General features: G+C 40.3%; 1 protein-coding gene across 1 annotated transcript in view; it reads right to left on the bottom strand.

The window, feature by feature from the left end:
* Nucleotides 1-15,080, bottom strand: part of LOC135469360 (pyruvate carboxylase, mitochondrial-like) — a 34,144-nt gene extending 19,064 nt beyond the window's left edge. The window contains exons 1-4 of the mRNA XM_064747991.1: nucleotides 14,893-15,080; nucleotides 8,994-9,233; nucleotides 8,551-8,735; nucleotides 3,158-3,323 (exon numbers count right to left, since the gene is read on the bottom strand). Coding sequence (XP_064604061.1) covers nucleotides 3,158-3,323; nucleotides 8,551-8,735; nucleotides 8,994-9,183 — 541 coding nt within the window. The 5' untranslated portion in view covers nucleotides 9,184-9,233; nucleotides 14,893-15,080. The remainder of the gene's footprint in view (nucleotides 1-3,157; nucleotides 3,324-8,550; nucleotides 8,736-8,993; nucleotides 9,234-14,892) is intronic.
* Nucleotides 15,081-15,138: the final 58 nt, after the last annotated feature.

Here is a 15,138-nt window from a genome sequence, read left to right on the forward strand (position 1 = left end):
CCCCAGAGAAAGTAGGTACACCCCAGACAAAGTAGGCACACCCCAGAGAAAGCCATGTACACCCCCAGAGAGAGTCAGATACAAACCAGAGAAAGAACAGAACACCCGAGAGAAAGTCAAGTACACTCCAGACAAAGCCAGGTATATCCCAGAGAAAACCAGGTACACCCCAGGGACAGCCATGTGCACCCCAGAGAAAGCCAGGTATATGCTCAGAGAAAGCCAGGTACACCCAGGGACAGCCATGTGCATCCCAGAGAAAGCCAGGCACACCCCAGAGAAAGACAAGCACACCCCAGAGAAAGTCAGGTACACCCCAGAGAAAGACAGGTATACACTCAGGAGAAAGACAGATACATCCCCACAGAAAGCCATGTACACCCCAAAGAAAGTCAGATTCACCCCACACAAAACCTGGTACACCCCAGAGAGAGTCAAATACATCCACAGAAAGACTGATACACCCTCAGAGAAAGTCAGATTCACCCCACACAAAACCTGGTACACCCCAGAGAGAGTCAAATACATCCACAGAAAGACTGATACACCCTCAGAGAAAGTCAGATTCACCCCACACAAAACCTGGTACACCCCAGAGAGAGTCAGATACATCCACAGAAAGACAGATACACCCCCAGAGAAAGCCATGTACACCCCAAAGAAAGTCAGATTCACCCCACAAAAAACCTGGTACAACCCAGAGAGAGTCAAATACATCCACAGAAAGACTGATACCCCCCCCCCCACCCCGCCCAAGAGAAAGCCAGGTACACCCTAGAGAGAGCCAGGTACAGCCCAGAGAAGGCCAGGTATATCCCCAGAGAAAGTCTGGCATACCCCAGAGAAAGCCTGGTACACCCCAGAGAAAGAACGGTACACCCCAGAGAAAGCCAGGTACACCCCACAGAAAGCCTGGTACACCCCTAGAGCAAGTCAGGTACACCCAAGAGAAAACCAGGCACATCCCAGGGACAGCGATGTGAACCCCAGAGAAAGCCAGGCACACCCCAGAGAAAGCCTGGTACACCCCAGAGAAAGCCTGGTACATTCAAGAGAAAGCCAGGTACACCCCAGAGAAAGCCTAATGCTAAAAGTTTTGCTTTTTTGGAGTGACACATATTGCTTGATTTATAGGGCCACTTTGTAAGAGGGTTTTTGTAATTAATTTCTTATCAGATATTGGCATCAGAAGTATCATTTTAAAGCCTTTATGTGCATCTGAAAGTGCATTTTAACATTGCAAACTGTAGATGAAGCAAAAGGATTTTTGAATAAGCCATTAACACAGATCGATTGACCAATCAATCCCTCAGTCTGGAGCTTATTAGAATGGGATCTTCCCAACCTCTTTTCGTCGCATTGTCAGTCAGCCTATAAGGTTGTGTGTAAGGGGTGTTGTCTGTGTTCCAGTTAAGTCATAGAATTATTTCCGATACTGAGACTGATGACAGGCGTTTTAAGAGTATTTCGATGCTGAGACTGATGACAGGCGTTTCAAGAGTACTCTGATGCTGAGGCTGATGCCAGTCGTTTTAAGACTATTTCGATGCTGAGACTGATGCCAGTCGTTTTAAGAGCACTTCGATGCTGAGATTGATGCCAGTCGTTTCCAGAGTACTTTGATGCTGAGACTGATGCTAGTCGTTTTAAGAGTACTTCGATGCTGAGACTGATGCCAGTCGTTTTAAGAGTATTTCAATGCTGAGACTGATGCCAGTCGTTTAAGAGTACTTTGATACTGAGACTGATGCCAGTCGTTTCAAGAGTACTTCGATACTGAGACTGATGCCAGTCGTTTCAAGGGTACTTCGATGCTGAGACTGATGCCAGTCGTTTTAAGAGTACTTCAATACTGAGACTGATCCCAGTCGTTTTAAGACTATTTCAATACTGAGACTGATGCTAGTCGTTTTAAGAGTACTTCAATGCTGAGACTGATGCCAGTCGTTTTAAGACTATTTCGATACTGAGACTGATGCTAGTCGTTTTAAGAGTACTTCGATGCTGAGACTGATGCCAGTCGTTTAAAGAGTACTTCGATACTGAGACTGATGCCAGTCATTTCAAGAGTACTTCGATACTGAGACTGATGCCAGTCATTTCAAGAGTACTTCAATGCTGAGACTGATGCCAGTCGTTTTAAGACTATTTCAATACTGAGACTGATGCTAGTCGTTTTAAGAGTACTTCGATGCTGAGACTGATGCTAGTCGTTTTAAGAGTACTTCGATACTGAGACTGATGTCAGTCATTTCAAGAGTACTTCGATACTCAGACTCATGCCAGTCATTTCAAGAGTACTTCGATGCTGAGACTGATGCCAGTGGTTTTAAGACTATTTCGATACTGAGACTGATGTCAGTCATTTTAAGAGTACTTCGATGCTGAGACTGATGTCAGTCATTTTAAGAGTACTTCGACACTGAGACTGATGCCAGTCGTTTAAAGAGTACTTCGATACTGAGACTGATGCCAGTCGTTTCAAGAGTACTTCGACACTGAGACTGATGCCAGTTGTTTTAAGAGTACTTCGACACTGAGACTGATCCCAGTCGTTTCAAGAGTACTCCGCTAGTGTGGTTCAATCCAGAATCTAGTTATACCTTACAAGTTTAGACGATGGTAATACATCAGTGCCCAGCAGGTACACAAAGTTGACAAAGCCAGGGTGAATCAGGCCTGAACAAAAGTTATCCGTCTGGGACAGCGAGATCGATGCGACACACCGTAAACTTGTAACGTAAATCACAAGAACTACTGTAACACCAGATGCCAGCATATGAAGCCAATTTAAGAACTACTGTAACACTGGATGCCAGCATATGAAGCCAATTTCATCCAATGAGCAGGTTTCAATGCCAAGACATAACAATTTTTAATCAGTGGATATTAACAAAAACTTCAGCTGAATTTTGTGAAAGTTGTAAGATACCATCAAAATGGGAACTTACAGAATGAATGCCTTCCCTATGTTTCACCACTTTGACCTTTTAGACTTTTACCTGAGACACATCTGTTCATTTTAGAATAAACTAAATTTTCTCTTCAGGCTGTTAAAAATCTGCGCTCACCCACTGACATAAGGTCCATGCTTCACAGCCACAACATTATAAACATTCTGTCCTAGGTTTTGAATTGCAAGCTACCATATACATACCTGCATCTATAGCAGCCTGCCTAGCCTCCACTTTGTCTCCCATCTTCCTAACAACCTCTGGGGAGGGGCCAACAAACCGGATGCCAGCGTCTGTACATGCCTGGGCAAAGTCAGACCTCTCAGAGAGAAACCCATAGCCAGGGTGAACAGCATCCACTGAGTTCTCCTGTAGACAACACAACATAGATCTGTGAGCAGTCTGTAGATGTCTAACCATACACGTGTCAACAGTAACCAGTGTACAGGAAAAGTCATGAACGTTTCTCTTCTTTTTACATATTTTTTACATATTACATACATATTCTTACAAATACCAATAGTATCTATTCCATTATTTGTATCACCATATTACCCTGTTCGTTACCTCCCTGATACGAAGTCAAAGACCCTTTAAAATAACATGTGCTCCTTATTTCTTTTTAAACACACACTATGTCTGATTGTTTTTACATTGAAAGCTAAAATAGGTCTTCAGATACTAAAAGTAATGCATGAAGTATTTATTTATTTATTTATTTGATTGGTGTTTTATGCCATACTCAAGAATATTTCACTTATATGATAGCAGCCTGAATAATGGTGGGAGGAAACCGGGCAGAGCCGGGGGAAACCCACAACCATCTGCAGGTTGCTGGCAGACATTCCCACTTACAGCCGGAGAGGAACCCAGCATGAGCTGGACTTGAACTCACAGCGACCGCATTGGTGAGAGGCTCCTGGGTCACTGTGCTCCAATAACATGCTAACCAGCTGAGCCACAGAGGCCTCTGCATGAATTATGGCCAGTGAATAGGAACAACTGAAAATTTAGGCTATTTTCTCTAGTTCTCTTTCACATACAAGCTTATATCAAAGTGTGTACATGTATACTGGAAGAGCTTTTTTAAATCAAAAATCTGAGAGAGGAAATATGACCCTTCATAGAAGTACAGCCAAGATTGTCACCATTAGTTACCCAGAGTAATGTGGCTTCAGTTACAGTCTTATCCACTCAACACACCATTGACAACCAACAAACATATCTCAAGTCAAGTTGGGATGTTTTAGCAGTATAATATCTCATGAGAATTAAACTTGAACCAAATACTTTCTGATTGTTTAATGACCCTGAGAGTACTGATGCGTCTGAACAAACATCATGTACATTGTAATTCAGATCTGTCCATGTGTCACAATAGCACAAGGACACTGTCGACACCAGTAAATCTAGCCCTACAGCTACTCTCCATGGGTCACAATAGCACAAGGACACTGTCAACACCAGTAAATCTAGCCAGACAGTTAATGTCCATGTGTCACAATAGCACAAGGACACTGTCGACACCAGTAAATCTAGCCAGACAGTTAATGTCCATGTGTCACAATAGCACAAGGACACTGTCGACACCAGTAAATCTAGCCCTACAGCTACTCCCCATGGATCACAATAGCACAAGGACACTGTCGACACCAGTAAATCTAGCCAGACAGTTAATGTCCATGTGTCACAATAGCACAAGGACACTGTCAACACCAGTAAATCTAGCCAGACAGTTAATGTCCATGTGTCACAATAGCACAAGGATACTGTCAACACCAGTAAATCTAGCCAGACAGTTAATGTCCATGTGTCACAATAGCACAAGGACACTGTCAACACCAGTAAATCTAGCCAGACAGTTAATGTCCATGTGTCACAATAGCACAAGGACACTGTCAACACCAGTAAATCTAGCCAGACAGTTAATGTCCATGTGTCACAATAGCACAAGGACACTGTCGCACAAGTAAATCTAGCCAGACAGTTAATGTCCATGTGTCACAATAGCATAAGGACACTGTCAACACCAGTAAATTTAGCCCTACAGCTACTCTCCATGGGTCACAATAGCACAAGGACACTGTTGACACCAGTAAATCTAGCCAGACAGTTAATGTCCATGTGTCACAATAGCACAAGGACACTGTCGACACCAGTAAATCTAGTGACACAGTAAGGAGGTAAGTAAAGTTGTAAGGAGGAGTAAAGGGTACAAAATAGAGAAGTATAAAACAGGCATTCAGGCCCTCTCTTTATTAAGTGTTTGCTACCCCATATCTAAGGCCAAGGTATATTAGCTCAGCACATGGCTTAAGCCACCCTGTAGAGCAGAGAGGAGAGTATTGATTTTCTGGAGAACTGTCTATCATAGCACCACCCCCCCCCCCCCCCCCTGCAATGTGTCCAGAGGCTTTAATCATCAAGCCAGGACATGATAGACACTAACAGATAATTTAATTAATGCACTCCCCACAGTTATCGACCACGCATTTATTTATTTAACACCACTGAGCTTAACCATCTTTGACCACGGCGATATCCTAGAATTAAATAATTATGGCAACTATGGGAGGCAGAATAGTCTCTTCATGGCACTTGTGAAATCCAAGAATTGGTTTTCAGGGACATGTCACAGGCTTACAACATTCGACCTTCACAGCAGTGGCCATCTGTAAATACGGTGCATGTGCTCAACTCACTGCCTGTGTGGAAATCAGACTTAGTTTCCTCAAAGTAAGACGTCGTTTCAGTCAGAGATCTTCGGTGAATTTAAGGTACATGGGTACATGGAGATTGTCAGCCACAAAATTCCGCATTCAATAACAAGGCTTCAGTACGAAATCCACACATATGAATTGTTTGAATGGCCAATTACTGAAAAAAACTCAGGGGCTGGAGTAATTTAATAACATGGGACTGCCATTATTTCCAATTTTGGTAAGAAATAGCAGTTTTCCCCTTATTACCATATCGCTACCTTTTACTTTATCATGTCCTGATATAAACAGAAGGTTTAAGAGTTCAAAGCCTTGGCTAAACACTGTCAATTAAATCTGAGTATATCATCAGTCAGGAATATGACAGTGCCTGAAATTCACATTAAATTTCCACTCCAATTTTACAGGTGGGTAAAGTCTGTGATACACATATCAATCAGCCAATAAGTGTTTCAGTCCAACTCAGCATATGCTGGAAGAATTATATGTCTCATCTCACAGAAAACTGGCTAAAAAAGATCAGTAGGAGTTATCTGGTCAACAGAATATAAATACAGGTATTTTCACATGCTGGTGGTTATATTTGGCTTTTTGCATCTGTCGTTATCAGACATCATGCTATAAACTTACAATCCACTCATCACAGATAGGACTAGAATGGCAGAGAAAGTAGCTGTTAAAACTTGCTATCCACTCATCACAGATAGGACTAGAATGGCAGAGAAAGTAGCTGTCAAAACTTACAATCCACATATCACACATAGGACTAGAATGGCAGAGAAAGTAGCTGTTAAAACTTACAATCCACTCATCACACACAGGACTAGAATGGCAGAGAAAGTAGCTGTCAAAACTTACAATCCACTCATCACAGATAGGACTAGCATGGCAGAGAAAGTAGTTGTTAAAACTTACAATCCACTCACCACAGATAGGACTAGAATGGCAGAGAAAGTAGCTGTTGAAACTTACAATCAACTCATCACAGATAGGACTAGAATGGCAGAGAAAGTAGCTGTTGAAACTTACAATCCACTCATCACAGATAGGACTAGAATGGCAGAGAAAGTAGCTGTTAAAACTTACAATCCACTCATCACAGATAGGACTAGAATGGCAGAGAAAGTAGCTGTTAAAACTTACAATCCACTCATCACAGATACGACTACAATGGCAGAGAAAGTAGCTGTTAAAACTTACAATCCACTCATCACAGACAAGACTAGAATGGCAGAGAAAGTAGCTGTTAACACTTACAATCCACTCATCACACATAGGACTAGAATGGCAGAGAAAGTAGCTGTTAAAACTTACAATCAACTCATCACAGATAGGACTAGAATGGCAGAGAAAGTAGCTGTTAACACTTACAATCAACTCATCACACATAGGACTAGAATGGCAGAGAAAGTAGCTGTTAAAACTTACAATCCACTCATCACACATAGGACTAGAATGGCAGAGAAAGTACATGTAGCTGTTAAAACTTACTATCCACTCATCATAGATAGGACTAGAATGGCAGAGAAAGTAGCTGTTAAAACTTACAATTCACTCATCACAGATAAGACTAGAATGGCAGAGAAAGTAGCTGTTAAAACTTACAATTCACTCATCACAGATATGAACTTGGCCAATCACTAGTGCTGAAAGTGTCATGTTATCAAAAAACCTTGCTACTTGCTCTTTCCTGATTAGCACTTGATTGTCAGAGTGGTTTCTTACAGTGGATAAACAGATATTAATGCAATAAATTGGATTTTCCAGTTAGTTCAAGTGTTAAACTGACGCATTTTGAACCACACATTTAGTAGGGAACTGATAAAGACTGCTTGTGTCACAATGCGTACATGTTGGGCAGGATACTGCAGTAACTTGTCAGGGTGAGCTGGCAAGAAAACCGCCTCGTAAGAGTAATTGCTTGAAAAAAATACTGAGATTTTGCATTATTTTTCCTTGGCAAAGTAAAATTTATTACAAAAATATCTTCCCAAAATCTGAATGAGAAAGAGTCTGTTATTAGTCAGAAGGCCCTGCTATGTTCAGTAAATTCCCAAAGTCTATATAGCCAGCTAGGTCTAATGCTCACACCCACAAATGGCGAGGACAAGCAGGGCCGCTAAAACACGATGCCTGTGTCCACAAACATCACCCTCACTGAGCGACAGACTGAAAGAAACATCAGCCCTTTGAACGCCAAACAGAATTGATACTCTCTGGCTGGGTATCAGGCGTTTCACTTTGTATTTTCTCATTGTTTAAGATCAATGGTACGGGAGAGCTCCTAGGTTTTGTGACGTCACTCTAGATGGTGATGCTATAACATGGCAAAATGGCATCACAAAATAAGAACCTAGGTACTGATGATTTTTTGCTATTTATTTTGTTGATAAGAGGAGCAAAATTTTAAAAATATTTTTGGAACATTTCTGTAATACTACTTTATTAATTAGTTCACTTGAAGTAAGTATGTATTCATCTACTGGTTTTTATGTCATACCTAACAATTTTTCACTGATATGAGGAGTCATTCGGTGTGTGTACATATGCCATGTCTTCTTGTCTTCAGTCCATGCCACAAAGGGCTGCAGTCACTGAAGTACATGTAACATGCCAGAAACCAGACATGACACCCCACTCAGTCACATTATACTGACAGTGGGCAAATCAGTCCTGTTTCCTTGTTCTTTCCTCTCAAGCCAGGCAACAATAAATACCATTTTTAAAGTATCTGGTATCACCTGACCTGGCTTAGATCCCAGGTCTCCCAAATTCAAGGTGATCTCTGTAACCATTAGCCCACCGAAGCGGGTTGATCTACTTGTGAAAACACAAACTGACATCATTGGTATTGCATCCAAAGTGCTGAGGCTTACCTGTGCTATTTGTATAATTTCAGGTATATTGAGGTATGCCTGTACTGGAGCTAAACCTTTCCCTATCAAGTAGGACTCGTCTGCCTTCTGTCGGTGCATGTGCATTGTGTCCTGTTCAGAGTAGATGGCAACCGTTCGAATGTTCATCTCTGTACATGCTCGGAACACTCGGATTGCAATTTCACCTGAATAAACAAAAATAGTCAGGTGTGCAGCTGAATATTACTGGTTTTGGCAAAAATAAACATTTCACAAAATTCACCGTAGACCTACATGTACAGTATCTTAATAATAACTTGAACCGTCCACTTTTTTCTGTGTTCTAGATAATTAAATTACCAGTAACACCTGCCAATTGACACTAAGCCCTTAAAACCTCTGATAAATCAAGAAAATTACAGTGTTTTGTTATCATGCTGAATATTGAAAACTACACCACAAACCTCTATTGGCAACGAGGAGTTTTTTGATCGGTTCTTGCTTTGTGGACGGGACATCCTTTGCAGTCGTGGAATAACTCTGCAAGTTGCTAGGTAACCTATAGCCATGGTTTTTGGGGACCTGTGGACCACTCGGCAGCTGTGACCTTGCTGTGGTACACAGCTGCGACATGCGGTTTTGCAGCCGTAACATGTTGGTAAGTGAGGTCCACTACCCTTTGCAGTGCTAACGTGTAGCAGAATCTGAAAAAATATGGCAGATGTACCTGAAATACATTTCATTTCCCAATTAGCTAGCCCATAGGTTAATCTATTTACAGGCAATGACTTCATGGCAAAACAACACACATCTGCATGAACAGAGCATGAAACAGGCATTTAACCTTCTGCAACCTCCGGCACAAGTGACAATGAAAATCTTCAAATGACATATATACATGTATATACAAACTTTGACAACTACATCTAATCAGAGTATACAGATAGGCACTGCTGTTATTAACTTTGAACTTCAAACTGTTTGGATATTATCTCAGGCAATAAGTGCCGTCACCAAATGAGGGTGATTCCACATGAGTAGCTCCAGTTGGATTGTTTTAACTGCTTCACATAGCCATTAATCAAACTTGATCATACAACTGTTGCACTGAACACATGCATCAACCATTTACAACGGTGCCTAAAATAGCACCTGCCAAAGTCAGGTCTGAAAAAAGGATTTTAGGAAAGAAAAAAAGAAACCATTACACATTGGGCTGATTGTCTGATTGTTGCTCAACACCAGAGAATTTTTTACTTACATGTACATGATGTGTCAGTTTTATGAGTGTAGGAAACCAAAGTGCCCGGAGCAAACCACTGACCTCTGCCAAATTACTGACAACCAGATGTGCACACCATAATAGTGGAAACAAATGATTTTTGACAAGCAAATGGTGGATGTATTAGCATCACTGAAGCCCACAAACCATGAGAGTGGGGAAAAGTTCTAAGTCCTTATCCAAGATTGAGCTTGAATCTGTGCCTTGAGTGTTCTAGCAGTTGAAAGCCAAGCACCTTAACCACTAAGCCACACATCTCACATGGAAAACATAGAGCACAATCTACACATAGCAGGAATATAACCGATTATACACTGTATCAATAGATCAAATATATCAAATGTGGAGTACATGCATTTTCAACAAGCCTTGATGACTCCACAGGCTATCTTTCTGATCACTGCAATATAATCATGGAATCCTAAACTATTTAGGGTAGTAAATAGGTTTTTCTAATCTCTAACCGGAGGAAATGTGAAGGACCATCATGTTTTGATATCAGAATCTTACTACTGGAAGACTATAATGCAACATCTGTTCTGTTTGTACACAACTATAGAAAACTAGTAACCATAGCAACAACTTTCAATCTAGCGTGGTTTGGTGCTTGCCATTAAAGTGTGAAAACTTAACTTGGGGCATAAAACAACAATCAACAAATAAATAAACTGTCAGAAGTCACATACTACAGGTGCATTTTCTGCATACTGTTACAGTTATTTGCGCACATTTCTGAAATATTATGATAACTTCACAGATACTTGTCATGCTGGGAGATTAAATCTGAAGATGTAGTCTTCAGTAAAGCACCCAGTTCAATGGCGTCATCCCATCTGTTCTATGTCTGATGGGGTACGTACCCATTTTGGTACACAGCCAAAATAAAAACAGGTTTGCATGGTGAGGGAAATGAGTGTTATAACAGTCTATAAGATCTAAACATGTATAAATAACACTCTTCTTTGTCAAATGAAATGGCACAATTAACAATTAGAGCAAGTCATTCTGAAACAAACAAGTCTGGTATCACATGACCTCTGTATGTTGCTGAGGGGAAGAGACAGCCCCCTAACGGGAGAGTTTTGACATTTGGGTGTGCAGCTCCTCAAGTTTCCCATCATCATTATACAACAAGCAGTCTCTATACAGGCACACTTCTTTGTATTACACAAGCACAATGTATAAAAAAACAGTCATCTCCAGATTCTGTGTTACTCAATCCATGCCTACTCTGAATAGTATCACTAAAATGTTTATACTTGAAGAGAAACTTGTATATTGTATATTCTAGTATATTGCTTATTTAATGACCATTTACAGTAAGCAAACTCGCTTATCCATGTACAGTAGCAGCAAGCCACAGGCCCCTAGACCTATATGTAATGTAGTCTCCATTCTACCGATACTACCACTTTACAGCTAGCAGTGTGTTTAAAGTCTAATTAAGCTAACCCTTACCGTTATAAGGTGTACTGGAGGTATACTTGAGGTGTACTGAATTGAATGTGTATCTGCGGTACTGACAATTATGCAAATTAAGATCTCAAGTACATCTATTACCGAGGTGTATCCTGGAAAGATTAGGTCAAAAAATATGGCGCCTGAGGGAATGTTTCTAGGCAAGGTAGATGTACCTGATTGTAACTTACATGTATATAGTAAACATTTTTTTTTTGCACAAGAACATCTGTAATTTCATTGAGGTACACTATCTCACATTCATAAACAACTCAAAGTTCCTGAGGTGTGGCTGAGGAATATGCCTGGGGTGTACTTGAGATACAGTATACCTCAGATACTACAAACAGGGTGTACAACTCCTCCATACCTCACTCTGAGGTGTACACCTTATGTCTCTTGGGGAAACTTGGCCATTATAAGAGCAAATGAAGTCCCTTTTAGGTACAAAATGATAACTCAACTTCAACATCCACAGGTATGTTTTTGGGACCAGTATTAACAAAAAAGAAACACGGTCAATGATATAAAATTTTGACCATGTCCTGAAAACTCCTTATTTTGCTTGATCACATCAGTTGCATTGTGTAATCATGGTAAAGTGTTTTGAGGTTTGCTGGGAAGGTACGTGTAGGGCAACTTCCAAAGTACTGGAAAAATGTAAGTTTCAGCACAAGAAGTAATATTTTCTGACATTCACATATTTGCGATTAAAAATGCTCCTTTGTGGGTAACATTTCATATTATTTACAGTATTTCTCCAAAGGTATTTTTCTGTGAGACTATGTGTACATTGATACAAACTATTTCTTATGTAAATTAGGTGTATCCCCATACAAAAAGATGGACTGGTCAGACCAATAATAAACCTAGGTCACTACTGCTGTTTTCATAAAACACATTTACCACTATAATACTCCCCCACAATTTATCCTGTATTCTGGTTAAATAAATAAAATAAATATTGCACTGTAAATCGTTATGATCACATACCTGAAACCCTTTCCATGGGTAAGTTCCCTTTAGTTCACTAAACCTGTACAGCATGTGCACATTTATTGTGAGATTATTACTGAGGCCAGTACACACAGCTTACATACATAATGTCATTTCAATATCCCTGAAATAACCTGAACCTTATCCCATGTTCACCAAGAGACAAATGGTAGAGTAAGAGGCCTTCATGTATAACTATGGCTGTACTGAGAGTGCACACAACTACATGTGGCAGTTCAGACTAAAACATAACCAAATTGGTACTCACAAGTTAAGGCTGTGAGATGTCCAACAAAGTAAGTCAATTGTAGACTGGTACTGTACATATATCTATGTAGTTAACTCATTACAGTCCACATGTGCTGAGAGTTACAGCCGGGGGTCAGGGGTGAGAGGTCAGTCTGTAACAGCTGGGAGGTCAGCCTGAGCCAGGTGCTTCCCTAATAGCTACTGCTGGGATAGTTCAATCAGCTCTTCAATAACAGAGATAGTCACAGGGTGGGCATGGCCATTGTTGACAGATAATACTACAATACAGGTTTGCAATATAGTGGGCGAGAGGGAAAAACAATAATCAGCTATGGTATTTTAGCTGTATATGTACATGTATTTTTTGTAAGTTTTGATTCAACCAGTGCAAGCAGTCATCACAAAAAGTTGACATCATCTGGCCAAACAAGAAACAGACAGCGATTTATTGAGCGCCTTGTTGCCACTAAAAATCCCACAACATGTTGGCTGTTTCACGTTTCTGTGGGTCAAAACTTTTACATTGTCAGTAAATACATGTAATGTTACAAAGTTAACATAAAATGGACATGAACATAATTACATGCACATGTTTTTTTAATTTTAAAGGCTTTTCATATTAGTCTTTTACAAAATAGATGCGAGTACGCCTGAAGAAAACTGTTTCCATATTTCAACTGATGTTAACACCTATATGTACAAATAACAACTGTCACATAGCACAGAACCCTGCTATGACCAGTAGACCCAGTGTTCACATTAACTCGACTGGAACCTTGTACTGAAATGGTCCTATTCAAGCTACTGCTCACACCTAAGGGTGAGGATCCTATTGTCATCCCCAAGTTCGCTATATTTCGGACACACGGCTACCATGAATTAACAGCACTTCAGAAAGAATGAAGGCAGTATTTCAGCCACATCAGAACCACAACACCTCAAGAGGGAATACCTCTGGTAAACCCTGCATACTATGTACTTTAATTATTATCACAGCCTGTACATGTTTACCAACACACAGCTGTCCCAATGACCTCTCCCTGACCTCTCCTAAACTCTGCTCTTGTCACACACTTCACATGTATTTCAAAGAAACTTCCACACACATATGAAAGATAGGCATGCTGGAACAAGATGACCTATAAACCAGTTTCAGTAAAACCGTCACAATGTACATGTACATGTTTGCAATTCTCTCAAATTTAAGTAATACATACATTTACCTGTGTGTACACCTGTTAATATTGCGAAAAAAAAAGAAGAAGAAAGAAATCTAATTTTAACCACATGCAGGTAACATTTGACACCTCAAGTACAAATAGAACTTCAGGTCTTGACTAAATTATTACAGGCCTAAAAATCCAAGCCATTGCTTTGTATGCATAGCTGGATAAACATAAGCAAGGCTGCTGTGTTAGAAAAGGGTCGACAGTGTCAATGGCCCTATAGCTGTGTTCAGACAGCAAGGAAAAGAAATACAGTATAGCCTTTAAATGAAACTTTCGATGCCAACACTAGTTTTTCCGATAAGAAATTAATCAAACAATACAAAAACCTCCCATGAATCCATCAGTATCTAGCAAAAGGTGTGACTTACAAAATGCTAAACCTTGAGTAAAATACAGTAACATCATCAGTCATGCATGCACACAACTTGTAAGACTTTAACTTAAATGCCATTATTCTAGTACTACTCATTCACCAGGAAAAAATGAGAAAATGTACATTACATTTCACTCTTGCACAATGACTTCATGGGTGGGTTCATACTGGGCAGAGGCAGTATGAGCCGTATCATATCTACTACAGTGCAACTAACATTAAGATATTCATTTTTAAAAGTTTAACAAGTCTATTTTAAATTCATTCATAACTTTGAGTAGGCCCTACTGCATGTCATGATAAAACTTTGTGTTTGAGACAGGCATTCATCCTGATCTACCATGCAATATCTTCAGCTGCATAAATGGGCCTACAAAATCAGCTGTATCTGACAGTGTGTGTGCCCGATCTGAGCCTGACGATGCAGGCAGCAAAGTGTGTCAAGGTCACTGAACCATGCTATTTGATGTAAAAGGACATCATGTTTACCAACCACATCAGCACCTCTCTTAACTCATCAAAATCCGCATAACATCTACATGTGTTTGAGTCACGTGCTATTATGTTCATTGCAATTATAACTAAAAGCACATGCAGGTTTTCACATGAACATATTCCATGTGTAACTTATTTTGTCATAATATATTTGTTAATTCACATAAACAGTACAAGATATCTCTGAAAATCCAGTGGACTGTCTTCTCCGTAACTACTTTAAGTATTGCCAAAGGCACACATTTTAACCTTCACTCCGCATGAGATTGTTTACAACGTACCTTAGACTGACGAGACGGCTTCAGCTGAGATTTCACCCTTCACACTCAAATTATTCCGTCACAACATTATCAGACGCTTGGTCAAAAACCTTTCACTGCATATGGCCTAGTCCCTGCACGCGTGTGGTTATTTTTCCACGTGTGTAAGTTAGCTAGTGACTGACGGGTATATCTATAAACAGTTTTTGTCCTACTTCTCGGCGTGCAGACGAAATCCCCCTCCCCATTCTCAGCCTCGTTCTGGCA

The sequence above is a fragment of the Liolophura sinensis genome, chromosome 6 (genome assembly GCF_032854445.1).
Source record: "Liolophura sinensis isolate JHLJ2023 chromosome 6, CUHK_Ljap_v2, whole genome shotgun sequence".
NCBI lineage: Eukaryota > Metazoa > Mollusca > Polyplacophora > Chitonida > Chitonidae > Liolophura > Liolophura sinensis.